Source organism: Balaenoptera borealis (genome assembly GCF_965194805.1).
Source record: "Balaenoptera borealis genome assembly, chromosome: 15".
In the NCBI taxonomy this organism is placed as follows: domain Eukaryota; kingdom Metazoa; phylum Chordata; class Mammalia; order Artiodactyla; family Balaenopteridae; genus Balaenoptera; species Balaenoptera borealis.
In genome coordinates, this window is record NC_138871.1 from 33,448,155 (window position 1) to 33,474,580 (window position 26,426).

At 35.4% G+C, this 26,426-nt stretch overlaps 1 protein-coding gene across 7 annotated transcripts in view; it reads right to left on the minus strand.

The window, feature by feature from the left end:
* APLF (aprataxin and PNKP like factor) overlaps window positions 1-26,426 on the minus strand; it is a 91,859-nt gene that overhangs the window by 53,973 nt on the left and 11,460 nt on the right. For all 7 annotated transcript variants that reach the window (XM_082356377.1, XM_082356383.1, XM_082356382.1 and 4 more), the window contains exons 2-3: window positions 24,319-24,390; window positions 6,706-6,878 (exon numbers count right to left, since the gene is read on the minus strand). In XM_082356377.1, the coding sequence (XP_082212503.1) occupies window positions 6,706-6,878; window positions 24,319-24,390 (245 nt within the window). The remainder of the gene's footprint in view (window positions 1-6,705; window positions 6,879-24,318; window positions 24,391-26,426) is intronic.

The following is a 26,426-nucleotide window of genomic DNA, read 5'->3' on the forward strand; positions in this document are numbered from 1 at the left end:
GATGGTATCCTTAGAAGCACAGAAGTTTTTAACTGTGATGAAGTCCAATTTATCTATTTTGTTTGCTTGTGCTTTTGGTGTTATATCTAAGAAATCATTGCCTAATCCAAGGTCACAAAAATTTATACTTGTGTTTTTTTCTAAGCATTTCATAGTTTTAGCTCTTATATTAGGTCTCTGGTCCATTTTAAGTTTATTTTTTCTATGTTGTGAAGTAGGAGTCTAACTTCATTCTTTTGCATTTGTCCCAGCACCACTTATTGAGAAGACTACTCTTTTCTCCATTTAAATGTTTTAGCACTCTTGTCGAAAATTAATTGGCCATAGTGTAAGGGTTTATTTCTGGACCCTCAACTGTATTCCACTGACTTGCATGTCTTTCTTCACACCAGTACTACACTGTCTTGATTACTGTAGCTTTGTAGCAGGTTTTGAAATTACGAAGTGTGAATCTTCCAACTCTTTTCTTCTTTTTAAAGATTGTTTTGGCAATTAAGTTATTCTTAACTCTTTTTAAACAGCTAGTTTTTTTAAAATTAATTAATTAATTAATTAATTAATTAATTAATTAATTAATGGCTGTGTTGGGTCTTCGTTTCTGTGCAAGGGCTTTCTCTAGTTGTGGCAAGCGGGGGCCACTCTTCATCGTGGTGCGCAGGCCTCTCACTATCGCAGCCTCTCTTGTTGTGGAGCACAGGCTCCAGATGCGCAGGCTCAGTAATTGTGGGTCACGGGCCCAGCTGTTCCGCGGCATGTGGGATCTTCCCAGACCAGGGCTCGAACCCGTGTCCCCTGCATTGGCAGGCAGATTCTCAACCACTGCGCCACCAGGGAAGCCCCAAGTTATTCTTAACTCTTAAAAATATATTCCAAGTTATATTTAAATATAAGTTATATATTTTGTCTTTAATACAAAATGTACTACTAATATGTATGAGCTGGGTCTAAAAGTAAGTTTTAAAATAATTATAAATGAATTGTCAACATGCACGCTTTCATATTCAATGGCATTTTCATCAACATTTTATTGTTTTGTCCTGTCCAAAATTAAAGTGATTAAAATTACCTATTTATATGGAATCTAAGTATTAAGAACTTTAACAATTTGAAAGAAAAAAGTAATTTGGTACAAAAGATTTACTTTCCTTTCCTCAACAGTGTTCTAAAGAAAATAATCCCTCTAGAGAGAGAATGTTACACTTCCTTATCAGCAATGAAATTCAGATAAAGAAAATGTTATACAATATTTCATTCATGTATTCAAGAAACCAATGCCTGCTAAGCACCCACTACTGGGGAAGCAATAGGAATGGAAAATTAATGTTGGTCCTTCTATATGAAATACGTCAAAATTTAATTAGCTAAAATCTAAAACTTTTTTTTGGCTTTCTCTTACTTTGACTTCTCAAAAAAGTATGGATTTTAGTACTTCTCACAGAATAATTTCATAGAAACATATACAGAAAAGAGTGAAAAATGAACACACTAGAGCTGATATGTATAGACCCATATGCTGTCATTGAGTTCGTTATGAATGGGACTGATTTATTATACAGAATCTAAATACTACATGAAAAGCATGTTGACATGAGTGAAGTGAGAACCTAAAGAAATGACAAGCTTTTGTACTGTTGTTTTGTTGTTCATATCTCTTTCTTAAATTCGTAACTGGTTGGAAGAAAAAATTTACAATGATATCAGGGGTCCTTACAACTGACACAAAGCACATAGGTTTTCTTTTCTGTTCTTATTCAAATTTAAAAATATTTCAACATGTAAAAATATAGAGAGAATATAATATATGTATTCTATCTACCTATCTATTAATATAAATACTTCTGTATCCACCACCCACATAGAAGCATTTTGTCATATTTGCTCCAGATTAATTATAAATACAATCAAAGCTTCCTGTGTCCAGCCTAAATCTTGTTCCTCTCCCTCTCATCCCTTCTTTGAAGGAAAATTATTCTGATTTTATTATTCACATGTGAATACTTTTACTGTATGTATATATCCATTACTTGTGTATATATATACACACATATATATATATATTTTATTATTATTATTATATATATTATTCATGAAGTAATCCAAATAATCCATAATACACATGTATAATATGTAATATATATCTATATACAAACAGTGTATGCTTTATATATTTGTAACCTTTTTGTTTTTTTCCTCAACATTACATTATGGAGATTTATCCACATTTTAACCTGGAGCTCTCTCTAGTTCATTCACTTTCACTCCATTTTAAAACTATGCCAAATTTATTTAGCCACTCCCCAAGTGTCTTCACTATTAGAATGACTGCTATAGTAAGCTTTCTTGTATAGTCAGGGAAGTCAGTAAGAGCTATAGTCCTAGTCAGCTTGTGTTTGAATTCTCTGCCACATATTAGCTATGAGACCTTGGGCAAGTCTCAAACCTTCTGTGTCTCAGTTTCCTAATCTGTAATATAGGGATTTTAACAGTACCTATTCCTTATAAAGATGGTTGTGAAGATTAAAAGGTTCATACATGTAAATCTTATACAACAGTACAACGGTGTTTTTATGAGGTATACACTGCAAAATGGAGCTAGTTCTAAAATATATGAGAATCCCAATAATATCAAAAAATGTCTAAAATATATTTCAATACTTCCACAGTCTAAGACATGGTTCACTCCCCCTTGCTAGAGTATAGTAGCCTTTCTTTTTCTGGAGACCAGGAAGCTGCCTCCTAATGGTATACCTGTCATGATGATACTTGCCTTCCTCAAGACCTGCCCTCCCACCCCTCGTGGCTTCTATTCCAATAACCAAGGTCAACTCATCATTACCTGACTAGAAAAGTACTGTCCCTACTTCAACCAGAAAGCAAATATTTACTAAAGAGCAACAGGACCTGGCTAATATGTACTGACAGAAACCAGAAGAGCATGCCCAAGAATAGATCTTGAAGATGCTAGAACAGGGGATGCAGAATAAAACTGGATAAAAAACACTGCCCTGCAACCTAGGATTTAAGGTACTGGCAAGGACATCTAGAGCCAGTCCTAATATACAGCTGAAATGGCTTGTTCATGCTTGGAAAAAGAATATGTTTACAGTAAATATGGTAGAAACAGAGAATGCCCTGGCATGATACTGAAAAGGGGGTCAATAGGCTCTAAGAGGTGGGCATGCTAAAATGGACTTATTACATGAGACTAGAGAATCCCCCACCTGACCATGTTCCCCAGAAGGGCCCAGAACACTCAGCTATAAGGTACACACTAGTGAGGCAGTGTTGAAGAGCTCAATGGTAACTGCCTCTATAGGTCAATGTTGATGGTAGGAGAGGCTGCCAAAAACAAGGCTCTTTAGCATCAATGGAGAGGACAGCATTCTAGAATTGTAGAGGCCAGGTGGTTAGCATTTAACCATCAGAGGCTAAGTGGACATTATTTGCATAACAGACAGCAAAGTTGTAATGGCACTGATCTATAAGCACCTTTAACAATGGCTATCCACCCAGCTGGAGATTACATTGCCCAGATTTCCTTGCAACTCCGTGTAGCCATGTGCCAAACAACCTGATCAAAACGAGGGCAGAAGACTTAAATAGGCATTTTTCCAAAGAAAACATACAGATTACTACCAGGAACATGAAAAGTTGCTTAACATCACTAATTATTAGAGAAATGCAAATCAAAACACCATGAGATATCACTTCACACCTGTCAGAATGGCTATCATCAAAAAGCGTACAAATAACAAGTGTTGGTGAGGATGCAGAGAAAAGGGAACCCTTGTGCACTGTTTAAGAATATAAATTGGTGCAGCCACTATGGAAAACACTACAGAGGTTCCTCAAAAAACTAAAAATAGAACTACCATATGATCCAGCAATTCCACTCCTGGCTACGTATCCGAGAAAAAAACACTAATTCGAAAAGATACATGCACCCCGATGTTCATAGCAGCGCTATTTACAACAGCAAAGATATGGAAGCAGCCCAAGTGTCCATCAACAGATGAATGGCCTGTTGTTATACAAAGATACATACATACATATATATATATATATATATATATATATATATATATATATATATATATATATATACACATACACATACATACACACACGTACACACACACACACACACAATGGAATATTACTCATCCATAAAAAAGAATAAAATTCTGCCATGTGCAACAATATGCAGGGACCTAGAGAGTTTTACATTAGTGAAATAAGTCAGACAGGGAAAGACAAATACTGTACATTATCACTTATATGTGGAATCTAAAAAATACAACAAATGAATGTATATAGCAAAACAGAAAGAGACTCACAGATATAGAAAACAAACTAGTGGATACCAGTAGGGAGAGGGAAGGGAGGATGGGCAAGATAGTGTTACGGGATTAAGAGATTAAAAACTACGGTGAATAAAATGGATAAGCGAAAGGATATACTGTACAGCACAGGGAATTACAGCCATCTCTCAGTAATAACTTTAAATGGAGTATGATCTATAAAAATACTGAATCACTATGCTGTACACCTGAAACTAATATAATATTATAAATCAACTATAATTTTTAAAAAGACAGAGAATATATCCATCACCCCCAAAAAGTTCCCTTGTGGCCCCCCTTCCTAGTCAATCCGCCAGAAATAAACATTGATGGATTTTGGCCCCCTGTCAGTATAAATTAGTTTTCTTATAATAGAATATAATATAAATGTAACTATACAGTAGGTATTGTTTTGTGCCTTGCTTCCTCAGGGTTTTCTAAATAGACAATCATGTCATCTGCAAATAAAGACAGTTTTGCTTCTTTCTTTCCAGTATGATGCACTTTATTTCTTTTTCTTGCTTTACTGGACTGGCTAGGACCTCCAGTAAACATGGAATAGAAGTTGTGCAAATGGATATCTTTGTTTTGTTCCCAACTGTAGGGAGCAAACTTTTCAACACCCCACTATTAAGTATTTTTTTATAGGAAGGAAATTTCCTTCTTTTCCTAGTTTTCTCTAAGGTTTTTTTAACAGGTATTAAATTTTTGTCGCAATTGTTTTTAGGCATCTACTGGAATGACAGTTCTTTAATCTGTTAAGTGAATTTCACTGATTGTTTTTTTTAATGTATACGATAAATTCACCTTGCATTTCTCAGACAAATTTCACTTGGTCATAGTGTATTAAAATCTATTTCACACATTGCTTGTTTTGACTTCTAAATATTTTCTTATGAGGAATGTGGGTTTGTATTTACTTTTCTTGTAATATTCTTGTCTGATTTTGGTATCAGGATTATGGAAGCCTCATAAAATGAGTGGGGAAGTGTACTCTCTTCTATTTTGGAGAAAAAAGTATAATATTGGTATTATTTGTACCTTGTAAGTTTAAGAGAAATCACTAGTGAAGTTCCTTGCAGGAAATTCTTAAATTGGGAACTCAATTTCTTTAATGGACATATGATTCATCAGATTTTCTATTTCTTCCTGTATCAGTTTTGGTAAATTGCGTTTTTCAAGGAATGCATCCATTCATTTAGGCTATCAGTTTTACTGGCATAAAGTTTTAAATAATTATTTCTTTATTATTCTTTTAAGGTCTGCAGGATCAGTAGTGATATTGCCTCTTCCATTCCTGATATTGATAATTTGTGTTTTCCAGCTTTTTTTTCTTGGTAAGCCTTGTCAATTTTATCAATTTTATTAGTCTTTTCAGAAAACTAACTTTAGGCTTTGTTGATCTTCTTTGATATTTGTCTATGTTCTATTTCGTTGATTTCTAGTCCTATTCTTATTGTTTCCTTTTTTCTGTCTATTTTGGGATTAATTTACTCCTGTTTGTCTATCTTCTTAAAATAGAAGCAAAGGGCATCAGTTTTACCTCTTTCTTCTCTTCTAATATAGGCAATTAATATAAATTTCCCTCAAAGGACTACTTTAGATATATTTCACAAATGTTTTTGTTATGTTTTCAGTATTATTCTGGTCAAAATGTTTTCTAATTGCCCTTGTGATTTCTCTTGGATCCAGAGGTTACCTAGGTGTGTGTTGTTTAATTTCAAAACACTTGAAGATTTTCCTAGATATTGTATTTTTATTGATTTTTAAATTTAATACCAGTGCAATCAAAGAACACACTCTATATAATCTGTCCATCTACTTCTATATGTCCAGTTTAAGTATTCTATAATTTAAAAGCTAAAACAAAGGCAAATAATCCTGCTAATGACTGCCTCAACAAAACTAGTGCATTAATTTCAATTTTATATCAGCTATTTATTGTAACCTCATTTCATCCGTTTCCCTATTCTATATTTTCTGTTATTCTTATAAGAAATAAGAATTATACAAGTATAATCTAAAACAGAGGTTAATACCTTAAGAAAATTTTAAAAACTAAAAAAAAAGATTAAGAAAATGTAGTCAGTTTCAAATTAACTATCCTGGTTATTGTTAGATGCAAAATATATTCTAAACGCAATGGTAAAAGATACAACATATGGAAGCAATCACTACTGAGGCATAAGTTTCCAAAATCAAATGTTTTCTAGAAAAACACACACACACACACACTCACCATGTAAGACCTATTGCCAATATAGTTGAATTCTAGAGTGGTTTCTACTGAAGCTTTTGTGGATGACTGAGGAATTAGATTACAGATACCATTACTTAATTGCATTTTATCAGGCAATCTTACCTTAAAGTGCATTCCATTTCCGTTTCAGAATGTGTAGACAAAACACGGAAAATGTATTTGTCAACTAATAAAGAAAAACTATCTCCAGGATTCAACCAGTGCCATAGATTTGTCTTCAATGGTAAGAGCTGGCTCTTCTCAGAAGACTGATAAAAGCATGGATTTGTATGTATCTAGCAAATTAAAGAAAAAGAATACAGTGATGTAGTAACTCAAAATCATGACAAAAATACAACTAAATACGAACTGATTCAACATTTGTGTCAAAACAATTCTAAGTATAAGCTTACACTTAAAAGTCTAATAAATCTGGCACTTCTAAGTATCATAATTATTATCTAAACCTAAAAAAAATAGTTGTAATATACCTCCCATTTCTCTAGGAATCAAAGAAAAAAGCAAAGTTATCAATTAACTGGTTAAAAGATACTTCTATTTTGTTTGAGAGATGACTGGACATTGGAAAGAGAAACATGAAAAATAATTATCAGTATGGAAACTGAGTCCCCCAGTTTTGATATCCAAAATTCACTAATCCCTTGAAAATTCTCTCCTGCTTATTTTCCCCTAATAATTTCTTACTATGATTAAAAAATGAGAAACTATGGGAAGGAAATTCTTGATCAAATTTCTCAAGCAAACAACATACCTTTTTTCTTTACTCCTCACAGAGGAATCTTCTTATTTTGTTTAAATGAAATTCCCCTCTGAAGATCATCATCCATATTCAAATTGCAAGAGGTAAATATATCTCAATGTCAAAACTATTACAACATCCCCTATTTTGAATTATGTTTCCACTGATTACCTCATGTTAGCAAAGATAATGAGAGCTGCCTCCATAATTAATACCTATTGAAAGGCATCTTAAAAATTCTAACTAAAATCAAGCTGAGTTTAGCCATCTCCAGAATAGCCTTCTTGTCATCTAAACCACTGGGTCTTTTAATAAGCTTTAGCATACACCAAAGCAATCCACATTAATGCAGATCTTCAGTTTTTTAAAAGAATTTTACGTAGAGCAACTCCCCCTACCACCCATTCATCTGTCTACTTCATCAGTTTAAACGACATTTTTTTCTAGAGACATCAACCATCTCTCCATTTATAGCAAGGTAAATGCCACCCTGAGACTGGACATATGCCAAACATTCTCAGTTTTTCTATTTATACTTCATTAAAGTATCTTGAGATACAACTAAATTTTCACACATCAAAACCTTTTCTGATCCCAACCATTTAATATATCTATAGGTGTTAAGATACGTTTTATTCACCCTGAGTTTGAACAGACTAGAAATGAGTATAAATTCAGCAGGTAAAAACTTCTGTTCCTACTGTAAAAAATATCCATTATGGAAAAATTAAGGAAGCTTATAATAGTCCTCTTTTTAATGTATTTTGAAATTCTAGAAATGCATCAGTATTTTTTTTTCTTTTTACCCCTCAAAAATTTTCTTTTCATTGGGAAACTTGGTTAAAATTTTTATTAAATATAGTTACTTTCATTTTTTAAAAATCTTAATCATTTATGGAATATAAACTAAGTAAGATATAAACAAGTCTAGAATATTGTTATAAAACATGAAGCAAATAATGTTGTTAAGTTAGGTAGACTACTTTGCATTATAATTTATTTTTCATGTTTTTATTTCTTAAAATGCCTATTTCTATGGAAAAAGAATAGGGTATTTCAAGGGTAAATACAAGATATTCTGATTTAGTTTCAATTATATATTAAAACACACCAAAATATCCACAAACTTTTATTGAACATCTACAACATTCTTGCATTCCATTCAAATGTCAAGCCCCAGATCATTTACCTCTGAAGTATCCCGAGTCCATCTCTCTTTAGCATTTGCAGTCACTGCCCTAGTTCAAGCTCTTACCCACTGCTTGCATTTCTTGCTTGTGCTAACATCACATCAAGTCTCCCTGATTTCCTTTACCTCACTGCTTCCTAAGTTATTTTTTTACATTGCCCTACATAAAGCCTCTGATGCTTCTCCAATATAAGCAAAGCACAGCAGTGAAGGCTCTTCATAAATCTACAGTGGTTTGCAACCTCATCTCTCACCCTCATACACCAAAATCTTCACCCTATACATACAATCTTTGATCCAATCATTGAGACCTACTCAAAAATGCTCTTTTGTTTACTACAGCCTCAGTAATGTCTTATCTCACCCCACCTTTCTGCTTGAACTATTGGAACCAGTCCCTATCAGTTCAAAGATTACTATAGTCATCTGATAAATCACCACTAGACTCCAAGGTCCATGGGTGCAGATAACTACCTAACACAGTTCTAACAGTCTATGATTAAAATGACTACAGAAGTCTCTAGCAGCAGGAAGAATCAATGATATTTCAACTGTCAGCCATTAGTGAATAATCTCAGGAACGGTTCCAAATAGTTTACTATAAGAAGTGAGGCTTGAAGTCTAATGTACTTAATAAAAATGCTACCTGTTGAGTCACTTAAATAGATTCACCCCTAAAACTTTGTAACTGCATTCTCTATATCATATTACATGACTTTTAAAAATTATAAATGGTACAATTAGGTAAACTAAATTTTAAACAGAATCCACTTTCATCTGCCAAAAAGCTCCTGGTAGCAAGCAGCTCAGCACATGAGCTTACTGGCTTTCAAAATCCCAAGAAAATCACAAAAGTAACTTCAGTTGTCACTTCACATGACTTCATCTGATCAAACACCATAATATACTTTCTTTAAAAAAATTATTTAATTATTTATTTTCACTGGATGACTTGAATAATATATATATATATATTTTATACAGCAGGTTCTCATTAGTCATCCATTTTATACACATCAGTGTATACATGTCAATCCCAATTGCCCAATTCATCACACCACCATCCCCACCCCCCACCGCTGCCCCCACTTGGTGTCCGTACGTTTGTTCTCTACATCTGTGTCTCAATTTCTGCCCTGCAAACCAGTTCATTTGTACCATTTTTCTAGGTTCCACATATGTGCGTTAATATACGATATTTGTTTTTCTCTTTCTGACTTACTTCACTCTGTATGACAGTCTCTAGATCCATCCACGTCTCAACAAATAACCCAATTTTGCTCTTTTTTATGGCTGAGTAATATGCCATTGTATATATGTACCACATCTTCCTTATCAATTCATCTGTCGATGGGCATTTAGGTTGCTTCCATGACCTGGCTATTGTAAATAGTGCTGCAATGAACACTGGGGTGCATGTGTCTTTTTGAATTATGGTTTTCTCTGGGTATATGCCCAGTAGTGGGATTGCTGGATCACATGGTAATTCTATGTTTAGTTTTTTAAGGAACCTCCATACTGTTCTCCATAGTGGCTGTATCAATTTACATTCCCACCAACAGTGCAAGACGGTTCCCTTTTCTCCACACCCTCTCCAGCATTTGTTGTTTGTAGATTTTCTGATGATGCCCATTCTAACTGGTGTGAGGTGATACCTCATTGTAGTTTTGATTTGCATTTCTCTAATAATTAGTGATGTTGAGCAGCTTTTCATGTGCTTCTTGGCCATCTGTATGTCTTCTTTGGAGAAATGTCTATTTAGGTCTTCTGCCCATTTTTGGATTGGGAAGTTTTTTTTCATATTGAGCTCCATGAGCTGTTTATATATTTTGGAGATTAATCCTTTGTCCGTTGATTCGTTTGCAAATATTTTCTCCCATTCTGAGGGCTGTCTTTTTGTCTTGTTTATGGTTTCCTTTGCTGTGCAAAAAGCTTTGAAGTTTCATTAGGTCCCATTTGTTTATTTTTGTTTTTATTTCCATTTCTCTAGGAAGTGGATCAAAAAAGATCTTGCTGTGATTTATGTCAAAGAGTATTCTTCCTATGTTTTCCTCTAAGAGTTTTATAGTGTCTGGTCTTACATTTAGGTCTCTAATCCATTTTGAGTTCATTTTTGTGTATGGTGCTAGGGAGTGTTCTAATTTCATACTTTTACATGTACCTGTCCAGTTTTCCCAGCACCACTTTTGAAGAGACTGTCTTTTCTCCATTGTATGTCCTTGCCTCCTTTGTCATAGATTAGTTGACCATAGGTGTGTGGGCTTATCTCTGGGCTTTCTATCTTGTTCCATTGATCTATGTTTCTGTTTTTCTGCCAGTACCATATTGTCTTGATTACTGTAGCTTTGTAGTATAGTCTGAAGTCAGGGAGTCTGATTCCTCCAGCTCTGTTTTTTTCCCTCAAGACCACTTTGGCTATTCGGAGTCTTTTGTGTCTCCATACAAATTTTAAGATTTCTTGTTCTAGTTCCGTAAAAAATGCCATTGGTAATTTGATAGGGATAGCATTGAATCTGTAGATTGCTTTGGGTAGTATAGTCATTTTCACAATATTGATTCTTCCAATCCAAGAACATACCATAATATACTTTTAAATTAACCACAGAATCATGGAATTTGGGGAAAGGAACCAAAAACTACTTAGCTAAATTAGGAAAGAAAATGACTACATTTTAGAAGCTAAACCATCCAAACAGTACATTTAACCAAGGCCTGGGGCAGGCTGGTGAGACTAATACAGAATAGGGAATATTAAAGCAAAAGCTGCCAGGAAAATAAGCACTGTTACCTACATGCTCAAATTAAAGAAAAAGAAAAAAAAAGACAATTCTGAAAGCTGCAATGAATATAATCTATCTAGTTCTGGCAATTAAAATTCATGAGGATCTGGCCTTAAGTCCTTCCTAGGTGCAATTGGAAACATTTCTATTTCCTTTAAGTCTGTGTTAAAAGAAAGCAGTAAACTAAAATTTGGAGAGGAAGGGTAGAAGTAGAAATTAATAACAGAGGCTATATAAATTTGGTAGGCAATTATTTCATTGGTCAGTCATTTTATAAACTATATTAATATAAAATTTTATAAGCAAGATGGCATAAGAACAGAGATGCAGTGTAATTTATGCAACATCATATTCCTAAAAAGACCTGTGAATGTTTGATTTTTTTTTAAGTTATAATTGAAATGTAATGTTTAGAAACCTTCATTATGTTATCAGCCACCCCTAATTTATCTCTCAGTGTGGCTCTCTGGCATATGGCTAGAGCTTTTGAGTGTTTTTGCACGTTGCTGGGCTTGGAAATGCTCCCTGTTACTCCTCAGCCTTTTAAGTGAAGCCTCCCCTTCCTTGGGTATATGCCATGGTCACCAGTGAGGAATGGTGGGTAGCAGGAAGGACAAGAGTCAAAACAGGAATATACATATCTTCTGCCTGAACCCTGAATATTTTCTAAATGAAGTTCCCTTCTTACAGGCTAAGAGAAGACCATGTTCTTATTCATGAGTATTTTAAAGATTCAAATGAATCTCTAAACAATATTAAATAATGATATAGTCCTAAGTTTATAAAAGCTGAGATGTTAAATACAAAGGCATAAAATTGTAAGAGAAGAAAAGGTAAAATACTTAAGAAAGGAAACTGATTACATTTCTTTAAAAAGACATCACAAACCCAAAGTCAAGAAAACAGTCAGTTTGAGTATTTTTTCCTCAGCTGAAAGCACTTAATATTTAAAAGATAGGTGGTTAAATATTAGGCATTTAGCAAATCATCCACAAAGAAAGTGGACCAATCTGTGTGGTCCGTGATCATCTTTTTCTTTTCCTAAAAATGTTCATACAGGAGATCCCAGAACTAAGAGCAAAAATGACATCTCAAGAAATCTATGTTCACTCCTAAAACTCACATCTAAATAAATATTACTCATTGAGTAAGCTCTTTAAAAAAATCTATGTCAAACTATATACACTCCAACTAAAAAGCCACACATACAAGAAGTCCAAAACGTTGTTTCTTAAGTTATAAAATAGACAAAAATTTATCAAAAAGGAGAAGACAGACACAACATTTGGAATGAAAACAATGACATAAGTACACATAAAATAAAATTTTTGAAAAATAATAGAATACTATAAATACTTTATTCCAATATATGTGTAAACATGGCCAAAACTGACAACTGTCCTAAAGAATATACACAACGGACTTTTAAAAAGAAAATGGGAAAAAGCAGCCCTGTTATTCCGTGTCACCAGAAGAGAAACATCAAGAGCTCTGAGAGTTCCTTAATGTAGAAGCCTCAGCTTGCCCCATAGGGGAGGCAACCTGGTGCCCAGCAGTATGTGACCAGGTGATACTCAAAATGCATTAATGGATTCAGGGAGCCAAAAACCAAGTATTTTTATCACAGAGGAAAAGCTTGATTTACAAGGTTTTTACTGAGAAGAGACCTTCAAGATGGAGGAGGAGTAAGACGTGGAGATCACCTTCCTCCCCACAAATACATCAGAAATACATCTAAATGTGGAACAACTCCTACAGAACACCTACTGAACACTGGCAGAAGACCTCAGACTTCCCAAAAGGCAAGAAACTCCCCACGTACCTGGGTAGGGCAAAAGAAAAAACAAAAAACAGAGACAAAAGAATAGGGATGGGACCTGCACCTCTGGGAGGGAGCTGTGAAGCAGGAAAAGTTTCCACACACTAGGAAGGCCTTCGCGGGTGGAGACGGGGGGCGGGGGGTGGCAGGGGGGAAGCTCTGGAGCCATGGAGGAGAACGCAGCAACAGGGATGCAGAGGGCAAAGCGGAGAGATTCCCGCACAGAGGATCACTGCCGACCAGCACTCACCAGCCCAAGAGGCTTGTCTGCTCACCCGCTGGGGAGGGCGGGGGCTGGGAGCTGAGGCTTGGGCTTTGGAGGTCAGATCCCAGAGAGAGGACTGGGGTTGGCTGCGTGAACACAGCCTGAAGGGGGCCAGTGCACCACAGCTAGCCGGGAGGGAGTCTGGGAAAAAGTCTGGACCCGCCACAGAGGCAGGAGACCATTGTTTCGGGATGCGCGAGGAGAGGGCATTCAGAGCACCGCCTAAACGAGCTCCAGAGACGGGCACGAGCCGCAGCTATCAGCGTGGACACCAGAGACGGGCATGAGATGCTAAGGCTGTTGCTGCAGCCACCAAAAAGGCTGTGTGCAAGCACAGGTCACTCTCCACACCTCCTCTCCCGGGAGCCTGTGCAGCCCACCATTGCCAGGGTCCCGTGATCCAGGGACAACTCCCCGGGAGAACACATGGCATGCCTCAGGCTGGTGCAACATCATGCCTGCCTCGGCTGCCGCAGGCTCGCCCCACATTCTGTACCCCTCCCTCCCCCTGGCCTGAGTGAGCCAGAGCCCCCTAATCAGCTGCTCCTTTAACCCCGTACTGTCTGGGTGGGGAACAGACGCCCTCAGGCGACCTACATGCAGAGGCGGGGCCAAATCCAAAGCTGAACCCCAGGAGCTGTGCGAACAAAGAAGAGAAAGGAAAATCTCTCCCAGCAGCCTCAGGAGCAGTGGATTAAATCTCCACAATCAACTTGATGTACCCTGCATCTGTGGAATACCTGAATAGAAAACAAATCATCAAATCATCCCAAACTGAGGAGGTGGACTTTGCGAGCAACTGTAGACTTCCGGTTTGCTTTCTGCATCTAATTTGTTTCTGGTTTTATGTTTATCTTACTTTTGTATTCAGAGTTTATTATCATTGGTAGATTTGTTTACTGATTTGGTTGCTCTCTTCCTTTTTTCTTTAATATATATATATTCTTTTTTCCTTTTTTTCTTTTTGTGAGTGTGTACATATATGCTCCTTTGTGTGATTTTGTCTGTATAGCTTTGCATTTACCATTTTTCCTAGGGTTCTGTCTGCTTTTGTTTTGTTTTGTTTTTTGTATAGTTTTAAGCACTTGTTATCATTGGTGGATTTGTTTTTTGGTTTGCTTGCTCTCTTCTTTCTTTTTTTTCTTTATTACTTTAAATTTTTTTTATTTTTAATATTTTAAAATATTTTTTATTTTACTAACTTTATTTTATTCCTTCCTCCCTCCCTCCCTCCCTCCCTTCCTCCCTTCCTTCCTTCCTGTGCTCCGGCCAGGTGTCAGGCCTCTGCCTCTGAGGTGGCAGAGCCGAGTTCAGCACATTGGTCGACCAGAGACCTCCCAGCACCACATAATATCAAACGGCAAAACCTCTCTCAGAGATCTCCATCTCAATGCTAAGACCCAGCTCCACTCAACGACCAGCAAGCTACATTGCTGGACACCCTATGCCAAACAACTAGCAAGACAGGAACACAACCCCACCCATTAGCAGAGAGGCTGCCTAAAATCATACTAAGGTCACAGACACCCCAAAACACACCATGGGACGCAGTCCTGCCTACCAGAAAGACAAGATCCAGCCTCATCCACCAGAACACAGGCACTAGTCCCTTCCATCAGGAAGCCTACACAAGCCACTGAACCAACCTTAGCCACTGGGGGCAGACACCAAAAACAAGAGGAACTACGAACCTGCAGCCTGCGAAAAGGAGACCATAAACACAGTAAGGTAAGCAAAATGAGAAGACAGAGAAATACACAGCAGGTCAAGGAGCAAGGTAAAAACCCACCAGACCAAACAAATGAAGAGGAAATAGGCAGTCTACCTGAAAAAGAATTCAGACTAATGATAGTAAAGATTATCCAAAATCTTGGAAATACAATGGAGAAAATACAAAAAACGTTTAACAAGGACCTAGAAGAACTACAGAGCAAACAAACAATGATGAACACCACAATAAATGAAATTAAAAATTCTCTAGAGGGAATCAATAGCAGAATAACTGAGGCAGAAAAACGGATAAGTGACCTGGAAGATAAAACAGTGGAACTAACTAACACAGAACAGAATAAAGAAAAAAGAAAGAAAAGAATTGAGGACAGTCTCAGAGACCTCTGGGACAACATTAAATGCACCAACATTCGAATTATAGGGGTCCCAGAAGAAGAAGAGAAAAAGAAAGGGACTGAGAAAATATTTGAAGAGGTTATAGGTGAAAACTTCCCTAATATGGGAAAGGAAATAGTTAATCAACTCCAGGAAGCGCAGAGTCCCATACAGGACAAATCCAAGGAGAAACATGCCAAAACACATATTAATCAAACTATCAAAAATTAAATACAAAGAAAAAATATTAAAAGCAGCAAGGGGAAAACAACAAATAACATACAAGGGAATCCCCATAAGGTTAACAGCTTATCTTTCAGCAGAAACTCTGCAAGCCAGAAGGGAGTGGCAGGACATATGGAAGTGATGAAAGGGAAAAACTTACAACTAAGATTACTCTACCCAGCAAGGATCTCATTCAGATTCGATGGAGAAATTCAAACCTTTATGGAAAAGCAAAAGCCAAGAGAATTCAGCACCACCAAACCAGCTTTACAACAAATGCTAAAAGAACTTCTCCAGGCAGAAAACACAAGAGAAGGAAAAGACCTACAAAAACAAACCCAAAACAATTAAGAAAATGGTAATAGGAACACACATATTGATAATTACCTTAAATGTAAATGGATTAAATGCTCCAACCAAAAGACTGGCTGAATGGATACAAAAACAAGACCCGTATATATGCTGTCTACAAGAGAGCCAATTCAGACAAGGGACACACACAGACTGAAAGTGAGGGGATGGAAAAAGATATTCCATGCAAATGGAAATCAAAAGAAACGTGGAGTAGCAATTCTCATATCAGACAAAATGACTTTAAAATAAAGACTATTACAAGAGACAAAGAGGGACACTGCATAATGATCAAGGGATCAATCCAAGAAGAAGATATAACAATTCTAACTATTTATGCACCCAACATAGGAGCACCTCAATACATAAGGCAAATGCTAACAGCCATAAAAGGGGAAATCGACAGTAACACAACCATAGTAGGGGACTTTAACAACCCACTTTCACCAATGAAGAGATCATCCAAAATGAAAATAAAAAAGGAAACACAAGCTTTAAATGATACATTAAACAAGATGGACTTAACTGATATTTATAGGCCATTCCGTCCAAAAACAACAGAATACACTTTCTTCTCAAGTGCTCATGGAACATTCTCCAGGATAGATCATATCTTGGGTCACAAATCAAGCCTTGGTAAATTAAAGAAAACTGAAATCATATCAAATATCTTTTCTGACCACAATGCTATGAGACTAGATATCAATTACAGGAAAATATTTGTAAAAAATACAAACACATGGAAGCTAAACAATACACTACTAAATAACCAAGAGAACACTGAAGAAATCAATGAGGAAATCAAAACATACCTAGAAACAAATGACAATGAAAACACTAAGACCCAAAACCTATGGGATGCAGCAAAAGCAGTTCTAAGAGGGACGTTCATAGCAATACAACTCTACCTCAAGAAACGAGAACCATCTCCAATACACAACCTAACCTTACACCTAAAGCAATTAGAGAAAGGAGAACAAAAAAAAAAAAAACCCAAAGGTAGCAGAAGGAAAGAAATCATAAAAATCAGATCAGAAATAAATGAAAAAGAAATGAAGGAAACAACTGCAAAGATCAATAAAACTAAAAGCTGGTTCTTTGAGAAGATAAACAAAATTGATAAACCATTAGCCAGACTCATCAAGAAAAAAAGGGAGAAGACTCAAATCAATAGAATTAGAAATGAAAAAGGAGAAGTAACAACTGACACTGCAGACATACAAAGGATCATGAGAGATTACTTCAACCAACTATATGCCTAAAATGGACAACTGGAAGAAATCGACAAATTCTTAGAAAAGCACAACCTTCTGAGACTGAACCAGGAAGAAATAGAAAATATAAACAAACCAATCACAAGCACTGAAATTGAGACTGTAATTAAAAAATCTTCCAACAAACAAAAGCTGAGGACCAGATAGCTTCACAGGCAAATTCTATCAAACATTTAAAGAAGAGCTAACACCTACCCTTCGCAAACTCTTCCAAAATATAGCAGAGGGAGGAACTCTCCCAAACTCATTCTATGAGGCCACCATCACCCTGATACCGAAACCAGACAAAGATGTCACAAAGAAAGAAAACTACAGGCCAATATCACTGATGAACATCGATGAAAAAACCCTCAACAAAATACTAGCAAACAGAATCCAACAGTGCATTAAAAGGATCATACACCATGATCAAGTGGGGTTTATCCCAGGAATGCAAGGATTCTTCAATATACACAAATCAGTCAATGTGATAAACCATATTAACAAATTGAAGGAGAAAAACCATATGATCATCTCAATAGATGCAGAGAAAGCTTTCGACAAAATTCAACACCAATTTATGATAAAAACCTTCCAGAAGGTAGGCATAGAGGGAACTTACCTCAACATAATAAAGGCCATATATGACAAACCCACAGCAAACATCATTTTCAATGGTGAAAAACTGAAACCATTTCCTCCAAGATCAGGAAAAAGACAAGGTTGTCCACTATCACCACTATTATTCAACATAGTTTTGGAAGTTTTAGCCGCAGCAATCAGAGAAGAAAGAGAAATAAAAGGAATCCAAATTGGAAAGAAGAAGTAAAGCCATCACTTTTACAGATGACATGATACTATACATAGAGAATCCTAAAGATGCTACCAGAAACCTACTAGAGCTAATCACTGAATTTGGTAAAGTCACAGGATACAAAATTAATGCAAGAAATTTCTTGCATTCCTATACACTAATGATGAAAAATCTGAAAGAGAAATTAAGGAAACACTCCCATTTACCATTGCAACAAAAAGAATAAAATATCTAGGAATAAACCTACGTAAGGAGACAACAGACCTGTATGCAGAAAACTATAAGACAATGATGAAAGAAATTAAAGATGATACAAACAGATGGAGAGATAACCATGTTCTTGGATTGGAAGAATCAACATTGTGAAAATGACTATACTACCCAAAGCAATCTACAGATTCAATGCAATCCCTATCAAACTACCACTGGCATTTTTCAAAGAACTAGAACAAAAAATTTCACAGTTTGTATGGAAACACAAAAGACCCCGAATAGCCAAAGCAATCTTGAGAAAGAAAAACGGAGCTGGAGGAATCAGGCTTCCTGACTTCAGACTATACTACAAAGCTACAGTAATCAAGATAGTATGGTACTGGCACAAAAACAGAAACATAGATCAATGGAACAGGATAGAAAGCCCAGAGATAAACCCATGCACATATGGTCACCTCATTTTTGATAAAGGAGGAAAGAATATACAATGGAGAAAAGACAGCCTCTTCAATAAATGGTGCTGGGAAAACTGGACAGCTGCATGTAAAAGAATGAAATTAGAATACTCCCTAACACCATACACAAAAATAAACTAAAATGGATTACAGACCTAAATGTAAGGCCAGACACCATCACACTCTTAGAGGAAAACATAGGCAGAACACTCTATGACATATATCACAGCAAGATCCTTTTTGACTCACCTCCTAGAGAAATGGAAATAAAAACAAAAATAAACAAATGGGACCTAATGAAACTTAAAAGCTTTTGCACAGCAAAGGAAACCATAAACAAGACCAAAAGACAACCCTCAGGATGGGAGATAATATTTGCAAGTGAAGCAACTGACAAAGGATTAATCTCCAAAATTTACAATCAGCTCATGCAGCTCAATATCAAAAAAACAAACAACCCAATCCAAAAATAAGCAGAAGACCTAAATAGACATTTCTCCAAAGAAGACATAGAGATTGCCAAAAACACATGAAAGGATGCTCAACAACACTAATCATTAGAGAAATGCAAATCAAAACTACAATGAGGTATCACCGTACACCAGTCAGAATGGCCATCATCAAAAAATCTACAAACAATAAATGCTGGAGAGGGTGTGGAGAAAAGGGAACCCTCTTGCACTGTTGGTGGGAATGTAAATTGATACAGCCACTATGGAGAACAGTATGGAGGTTCCTTAAAAAACTAAAAATAGAACTATCATATGATCCAGCAATCCCACTACTAGGCATATACCCTGAGAAAACCATAATTCAAAAAGAGTTATGTACCACAATGTTCATTACAGCTCTATTTACAATAGCCAGGACATGGAAGCAACCTAAGTGTCCATCAACAGATGAATGGATAACAAAGATGTGGCAAATGTATACAATGGAATATTACTCAACCATAAAAAGGAACGAAACTGAGTTATTTGTAGTGAGGTGGATGGACCTAGAGTCTGTCATACAGAGTGAAGTAAGCCAGAAAGAGAAAAACAAGTACTGTATGCTAACACATATATATGGAATCTAAAAAAAAAGAAAAAGAAAAAAGAAAAAAAATGGTCAGAAGAACCTAGGGGCAAGACGGGAATAAAGATGCAGACCTACTAGAGAATGGACTTGAGGATACGGGGAGGGGGAAGGGTAAGCTAGGACAAAATGAGAGTGTGGCATGGACATATATACACTACCAAATGTAAAATAGATAGCTAGTGGGAAGCAGCCACATAGCACAGGGAGATCAGCTCGGTGCTTTGTGACCACCCAGAGGGGTGGGATAGGGAGGGTGGGAGGGAGGGAGATGCAAGAGGGAAGAGATAAAAGAACATATGTATATGTATAACTGATTCACTTTGTTATAAAGCAGAAACTAACACACCATTGTAAAGCAATTATACTCCAATAAAGATGTTAAAAAAAAAAAAAAAAAAGAAATGGTGTAAAGGATGCATTATCCCTGAAGGACTAGAACTAAAATACAAATCAATTTTCTATAGCTTTCTCTTGGAATTATCATTAAACATTAAACAAAGATTGATGTATACCGAAAAAAAGAGCTCCTCTTATTCTGTGTTTTTTTAATTTGGAAAGCATTTTTTTTAAAACAAAATGAGTTGTGGAAAAGCTATTTTAGTATTTTATAGCTGTTTTACAAGTGCACCCATAATTTCATGGGAAGCAAAACAATCACAACTCAGAAATTTCATTGTGCAATAGAAAAGATACAATCACCCAAAGCTGCATATTTTGAGAATCAATACCAAATGGCAAAAAATACATATCTTTTGCAATTTATACACAGTTATAGAACTACTCTCTCAATCATCCAACAACCAAACAGTAAGTTTTTATTAAAATGAAATAAAAGCATTGACAGCTATGAATTCACCCTGATGACATAACTAACCACTGGTGATACAGTCATTTACAAAGAACATCATCATTTTGCCTTTAGAATGCATTTTCTCCCTGCTGATACCAGACTGTACATTATATTTAAACGACACACAAAAAAGCTAACATCATCTCCTCATGAGCTAATATTATCTCCTCATGCACTATTTCCAAGAACTGCTAAGAGCTAGAGCCTTTTCTAAAGGGAAATATTAGAGCAGGAAAAAAAGACAAATTCATCCAATTTAAAAGCCCAACTTAGTTACTGCCCTAATTGCATTCATCTATCATTGTCAAAGCTACTTTTTTATTTACTTAGATTTCTAATTAGAGGGAAAGCAAAAAAAGATTTAATTACTTAAACATAAAGTGGAGTATACAGCATACAGAAGGGGTCATCAAAACAAAATATCTGCTATATTTATTTATATAATTTTACAAAGTTTTTTAAACTAAATCTTCTCTCTCAACACTTTATTACAGTTGTATATATAATTTGCTTTAGCAGATCAAATAATTTGTGATTGACTAGAACAGAGAATAAGTGATATTTAGCACACATTACGATAAAATGAATAAACTGGAAGTTATTTGTCCATCTCATACTCATTATTTCTCATCTTAAACTTCCATTAACAAAGTCAGTGTTAGAATTCCTCTAAACTTCTCTAAATTGCACCTTGAAGGTGCAGCTACAATAAGATGCTGATTAAATAAATAAATCTATTTCAAGGGGATAGGTATTTTATTGAAACTATATTAAGATAAACAAGAAATCAAGCATTACATAAAGCAAAGAACCCATACGTATATCACTAAGTCCAAGAAGCAGCTTTCCTTCAACTAATATAAAGTGAATTTCATAATTCTTGGAATAAAATTCAAAACCCAATTAAATATTTTTCTAAAAGAGCAATCAAATTCTAGTACGAGAACTGCACATTTCCTTAAAAAAACTTTTTTTATGTCTTCCAATGTTTGGTAGTTTGGCATTACAGAAATAACTGCAATATACTGTACTATTCTTTACCACTTTTTCATGTTATAAATATTCCATAATAATTTTTTAGAGACATAATACATGTAAGATATTATGTGTGGACCCACCACCCAGTTTAAGAATATTACCATTACCTTTGATGTTCCCAGTGAGTCTTTACCTAACCACTCTCTTCTCAGTTTCCTCAGATGTAATTATCCTGATTTTTGTGTTTATCACTTCCTTGATTTTCTTTATGGTTTCACCACCTATGTTTATGACCCTGAATATATTGTTTACTTTGTAGAATTTTTAATCTTACATAAATGAAGCCACACTGTAAATATTCTTCCAATGCTTGCTTTCATCATTCAGTATTATGTTCCTGATTTTAATCCATGCTTTTTCAGCTTTCACAGTAATGTATCTTCACTGTTGTACTACATTTCATTAAATGAATATATCACAATATATTTATTGATTTTACTGTTGGTGGAAATTTATGTTGCTTCTAGTGTTTTGCTATCATATAAACAATTTTGCTCTTCAGGCTCTTGTACATATCTATTGGTACAAGTGTGTACCAATACACTTGTATACACACACTTGTGTGTGCGTGAGGTCTGCTTTCAGGGAATACAAGCCTTCATCTTTAGGAAATAGCGTCAAGCTACTTTCCAAAGTGGCTGCACCATCTAAGCTCCCACCCACAGCTCATAACTATTCCACTTGTTCTACCGCTCCCCCAACACTTGACATTGTTAGACTTTTCATTTTTGCCAATCTGTTGGGTGTGGAATCGTATCTCATTGTGGTTTCATTTATTTCTCCATCTAATAAGAAGGCTGAGCACCTGCTTTTCATGTTTACTAGCCAGTCAGGTATCCAGTTCTGCAATGTGCCACTCAAATCTTCAGCCCATTTTTCTATTGGATTATCTTCTTCTCATTGACTGAAAGCATTTGCTATAAATTTTGGATATCATTCCTTTGTCAATTATATGTGTTTTAAGTATCTTCTCCCCGTTGTACTTTTCATTTTCATTATAGTGTCTTTTGATCAGCAGAGGTTCTTAATTTTAATGTAATTGGCTTTTTTCCAATCTTTCTTTTACAGTTTCTGCTTTTTATATCTTATTTAAAAACCTTTCCCTACTCTAAGGTCATAAAGGTTTTATCCTACGTTATCTTCTAACAGTTTTACAGTTTTGACTTTCACATTAATCTATCTGGAATTGATTTTTGTGTATGGTTTGAGGTAGGGGTCTAATTATTTTTTTTATTTTTTTGCCCAAACAAACAACAAACCGTCCCAGTACCATTTATTGATGAAAAGTTCTCTTCTCCATTTATATGCAATGCCAGCTATGGCCCAAATCAAATTCCTGCATACAAAAGCCTGAATCTAAGATTGTTTACAGTTCTAAAGTTCTACTCAACTGAAGGCACTAAAACGTCTTGTGAAGATAAGTTGAAACAATTAGTTTTAACTTCAAGAATTTTTTTTAAAGAAGAGAACATGGCAAAAGAATCCTGACTTGGAAAATGTGATGAAAATAAAAAAATACTGCAGAGGGTTCAAAGAACCTGAGTTCTAATTCTCATTTAACAACTTGCTGACTATGTAGAATTAGACATTCTAAGTTGTCAAAAATAATAGTACCAAGAAAAGGGTAAAAACACCTTTTTCCCATGTGTATACGGTCACATACTAAAAGTTCATAAAATTATACTAAATAATATTTAAAAGATAAATATAAACAAAGGTATGGTTTAAATAAAATGTTACCCTCTTAAATTTTAGTTTTAAAAGTCTATAATCTAATGTGGAATTTTTGCTCTAACTTCTAATTTTGTATCTACCACAGTTTGGTGCTCAAAAGACACTTGTTGACTTATATCAACACAATCTAATTAAAGACCAAGCAAGGTAAAGAATGTTTTCTAAAAGGTGTCTTCTTTGATTGAACATTGTTAAACACCCATACAGAAATCTGACCCACTTCATAAAGGATAAAGTTTAACCTGAAGAAAGAATTTTCCATTAATAAAATCACCTTTAAGTATATTTATTTTATATTATCGATACTCTTTTAAATAGTCACAGAAGTTCAAAATACACCTGAATACTTTTCATCCAAGTATAGACCTGACTCCAATTAAGCATCTCTATTAAGCCAATTTGGAAAATACTCTAGGTACAGAAATCTATTGAAACAAGCCTATAACACTTAAGTGAGTTTGGTTGCTAACCCATCCCCCAAAAGCCAACCATTACACAGTTATGGACTTTCTTATAGAATCTTATTTGTAATACCTACTCATGAACAAAATCATAACGTACACATGAACTGGTAGTCACCTTTCATTAAGATTCTAACTACATAAATGTAGCACTGCCCCACGGGAAAAAAAAGTAGCTTGAATAGTTTACATCTTTATCTCCCAATTATCTTCTGGCAATAAGAAAAACATATTACGACATTAATTCCCTATTTTCATAACCTTAAAAATAAGCCCCTCCAATCAGGAGCTGGAAACACGTGAGAGAGAAAATGTTAAAATAAATCATTAATAACATATTTACCGGTTTGATTCGAAGCTGACCACCCACCACTTCAAGAATGGCATGTCTTCTGGACACTCTCTTATCTGTTATCTACAGGAGAAAAAAAATTAAAATTTCAAACACAGCCACCTCCCTAAAAAACAATAACAACAACAACAAACCCCACAGCAATGTTTATGAAATTAGTAGGCTAGATATGAAATCTATTATTCATTCAACAACTGTATCTTGAAATGACTATCCTCACTGAACAAATAACGAAACAACTCAGAGATTAAGGGACCTGCCCAAAGTCACAGAAAAATAAACAGTGAAGCAGAGACTCAAGGTTGGAAACTAACAGATCCCAAAACCTTTCACGATGGTTTCCATTCAAGACAGACATTTAGTGGGGATTCTTATCAATAAAATTCATAAAATGAGAAAAAAATCTATATAATATGTACTTATCAGGAAGCATTCCAAATACAGATAAGATACAGTATGTTATAATGACAGAAGGTCTCAAAAAGCAGCAGTCTGGTAAATGTAAAAGGTAAGACTACAAGCTTTGGGGTCAAGCAGACCCAGGTCAGGCAGACCTGCATTTGAGCTCAGGGCCATTAGCAGTAGTTAAGAGAAGAGGAAGGTAGGAGAGGGAGCAGTGAAAACCAAGTATTTACAGTCAAGAAAAAATTTTTAAATATATATTTGCTTCCTGTTTTGAGCCAACACTGTTCTACTTACTCCCACAATCACTTCTGCAAACCAAAGTTTAAAAATTGGGGACTTCCCTGGTGGCGCAGTGGATAAGACTCCACGCTCCCAATGCAGGGGGCCTGGGTTCGATCCCTGGTCAGGGAACTAGATCCCATATACATGCCGCAACTAAGAGTTCACATGCCACAACTAAGGAGCCCGCCTGCTATAACTAAGACCTGGTGCAACCAAATAAATAAATAAATATTTAAAAAATAATAATAATAAAATAAATTGTAACCTTCACTTCTGCACTTTCTATCTCCCCTCTCCACAATTAAAAAAAAAAAAAAATCGCTTGCACTTTCAATGTTGAAATTGCCAATCAAGCCTTCCCTGCATGGCTATTAACAGAACAGTTAAGATTACCTTTGTAATTTGTGACTTTACGTAATGAAAACATTTTAATCACCAATTTTACTTAGCACCATAATTATCCGGCCTATCTCTTCATTATCTTAGTATCTATCACTTCATTTGACCTTATCCACATCAGGACCAAAATTATCAGTAAAAGCAGACTGTAGCAAAGCCTAAATTCAAGTAAACCCATTAGTTCTACAAAAACTTGCAAAAATATGAAACTTCCAGGAATCAGTACTCATTTTTTTAGCCAAAGACTAATTCCACACTTAAGGCTGTGACTATATAAAAACAGTAACATCAAGCATCGCAGTGGAAAAAATTCCACATAGTGAATATTCCACACAGCTACAGTTGATTTTTAGAACATTTTCTAAAATAAAGTATCTTAAAGGTAGCCTATTTAAAATACATCCACTATTAGCCACAATGGCTATTTCAGAAAATTAAATATAAACTAGTAGCCTATTCAATCAGAAAAGAGAGGACAGAAATTTGGAGGTTCCTATATTCTTCCCATGTGCCTTAGTCGGCCCAAAACCGCAGTTCTCTAATAATCCACTTTACCATTTGCACAGATTTTATCATTTGCATAGAACTTTCACTTAAATATTGAGCTTCACCCTAATACTGTCATAGCTATTATTCACATTTCACATATTTGGAAGCTGAAAGTCCAGAGAATTTAAGTTGCTTGTGTAGGTAACTCTTCAAGCAGGTGGGACTCCAAATCCATACTTATTAACAAAAATAAATACCTGAGAAAAACAGTCATATATTACTCTATGCCTACAAGTAATCGTTCAGAAGTAGTTTCAAGAACTGCAAATTATTCTGTGGTGAGGAATAAGAAGTTTCCATTTATAACTTGGAGAGTAATAGCTCATTGTTAACTTCAATAATACAAATTGATTTTCTAACCGACAGAGTAAGAAACTGTCCAATATAAAACCATGACATATAAGGATGGTTCCTGTAATAGTCCAGCTTGGGTTTCTTTCTTTTTCAAACCATATTTTTGCAGG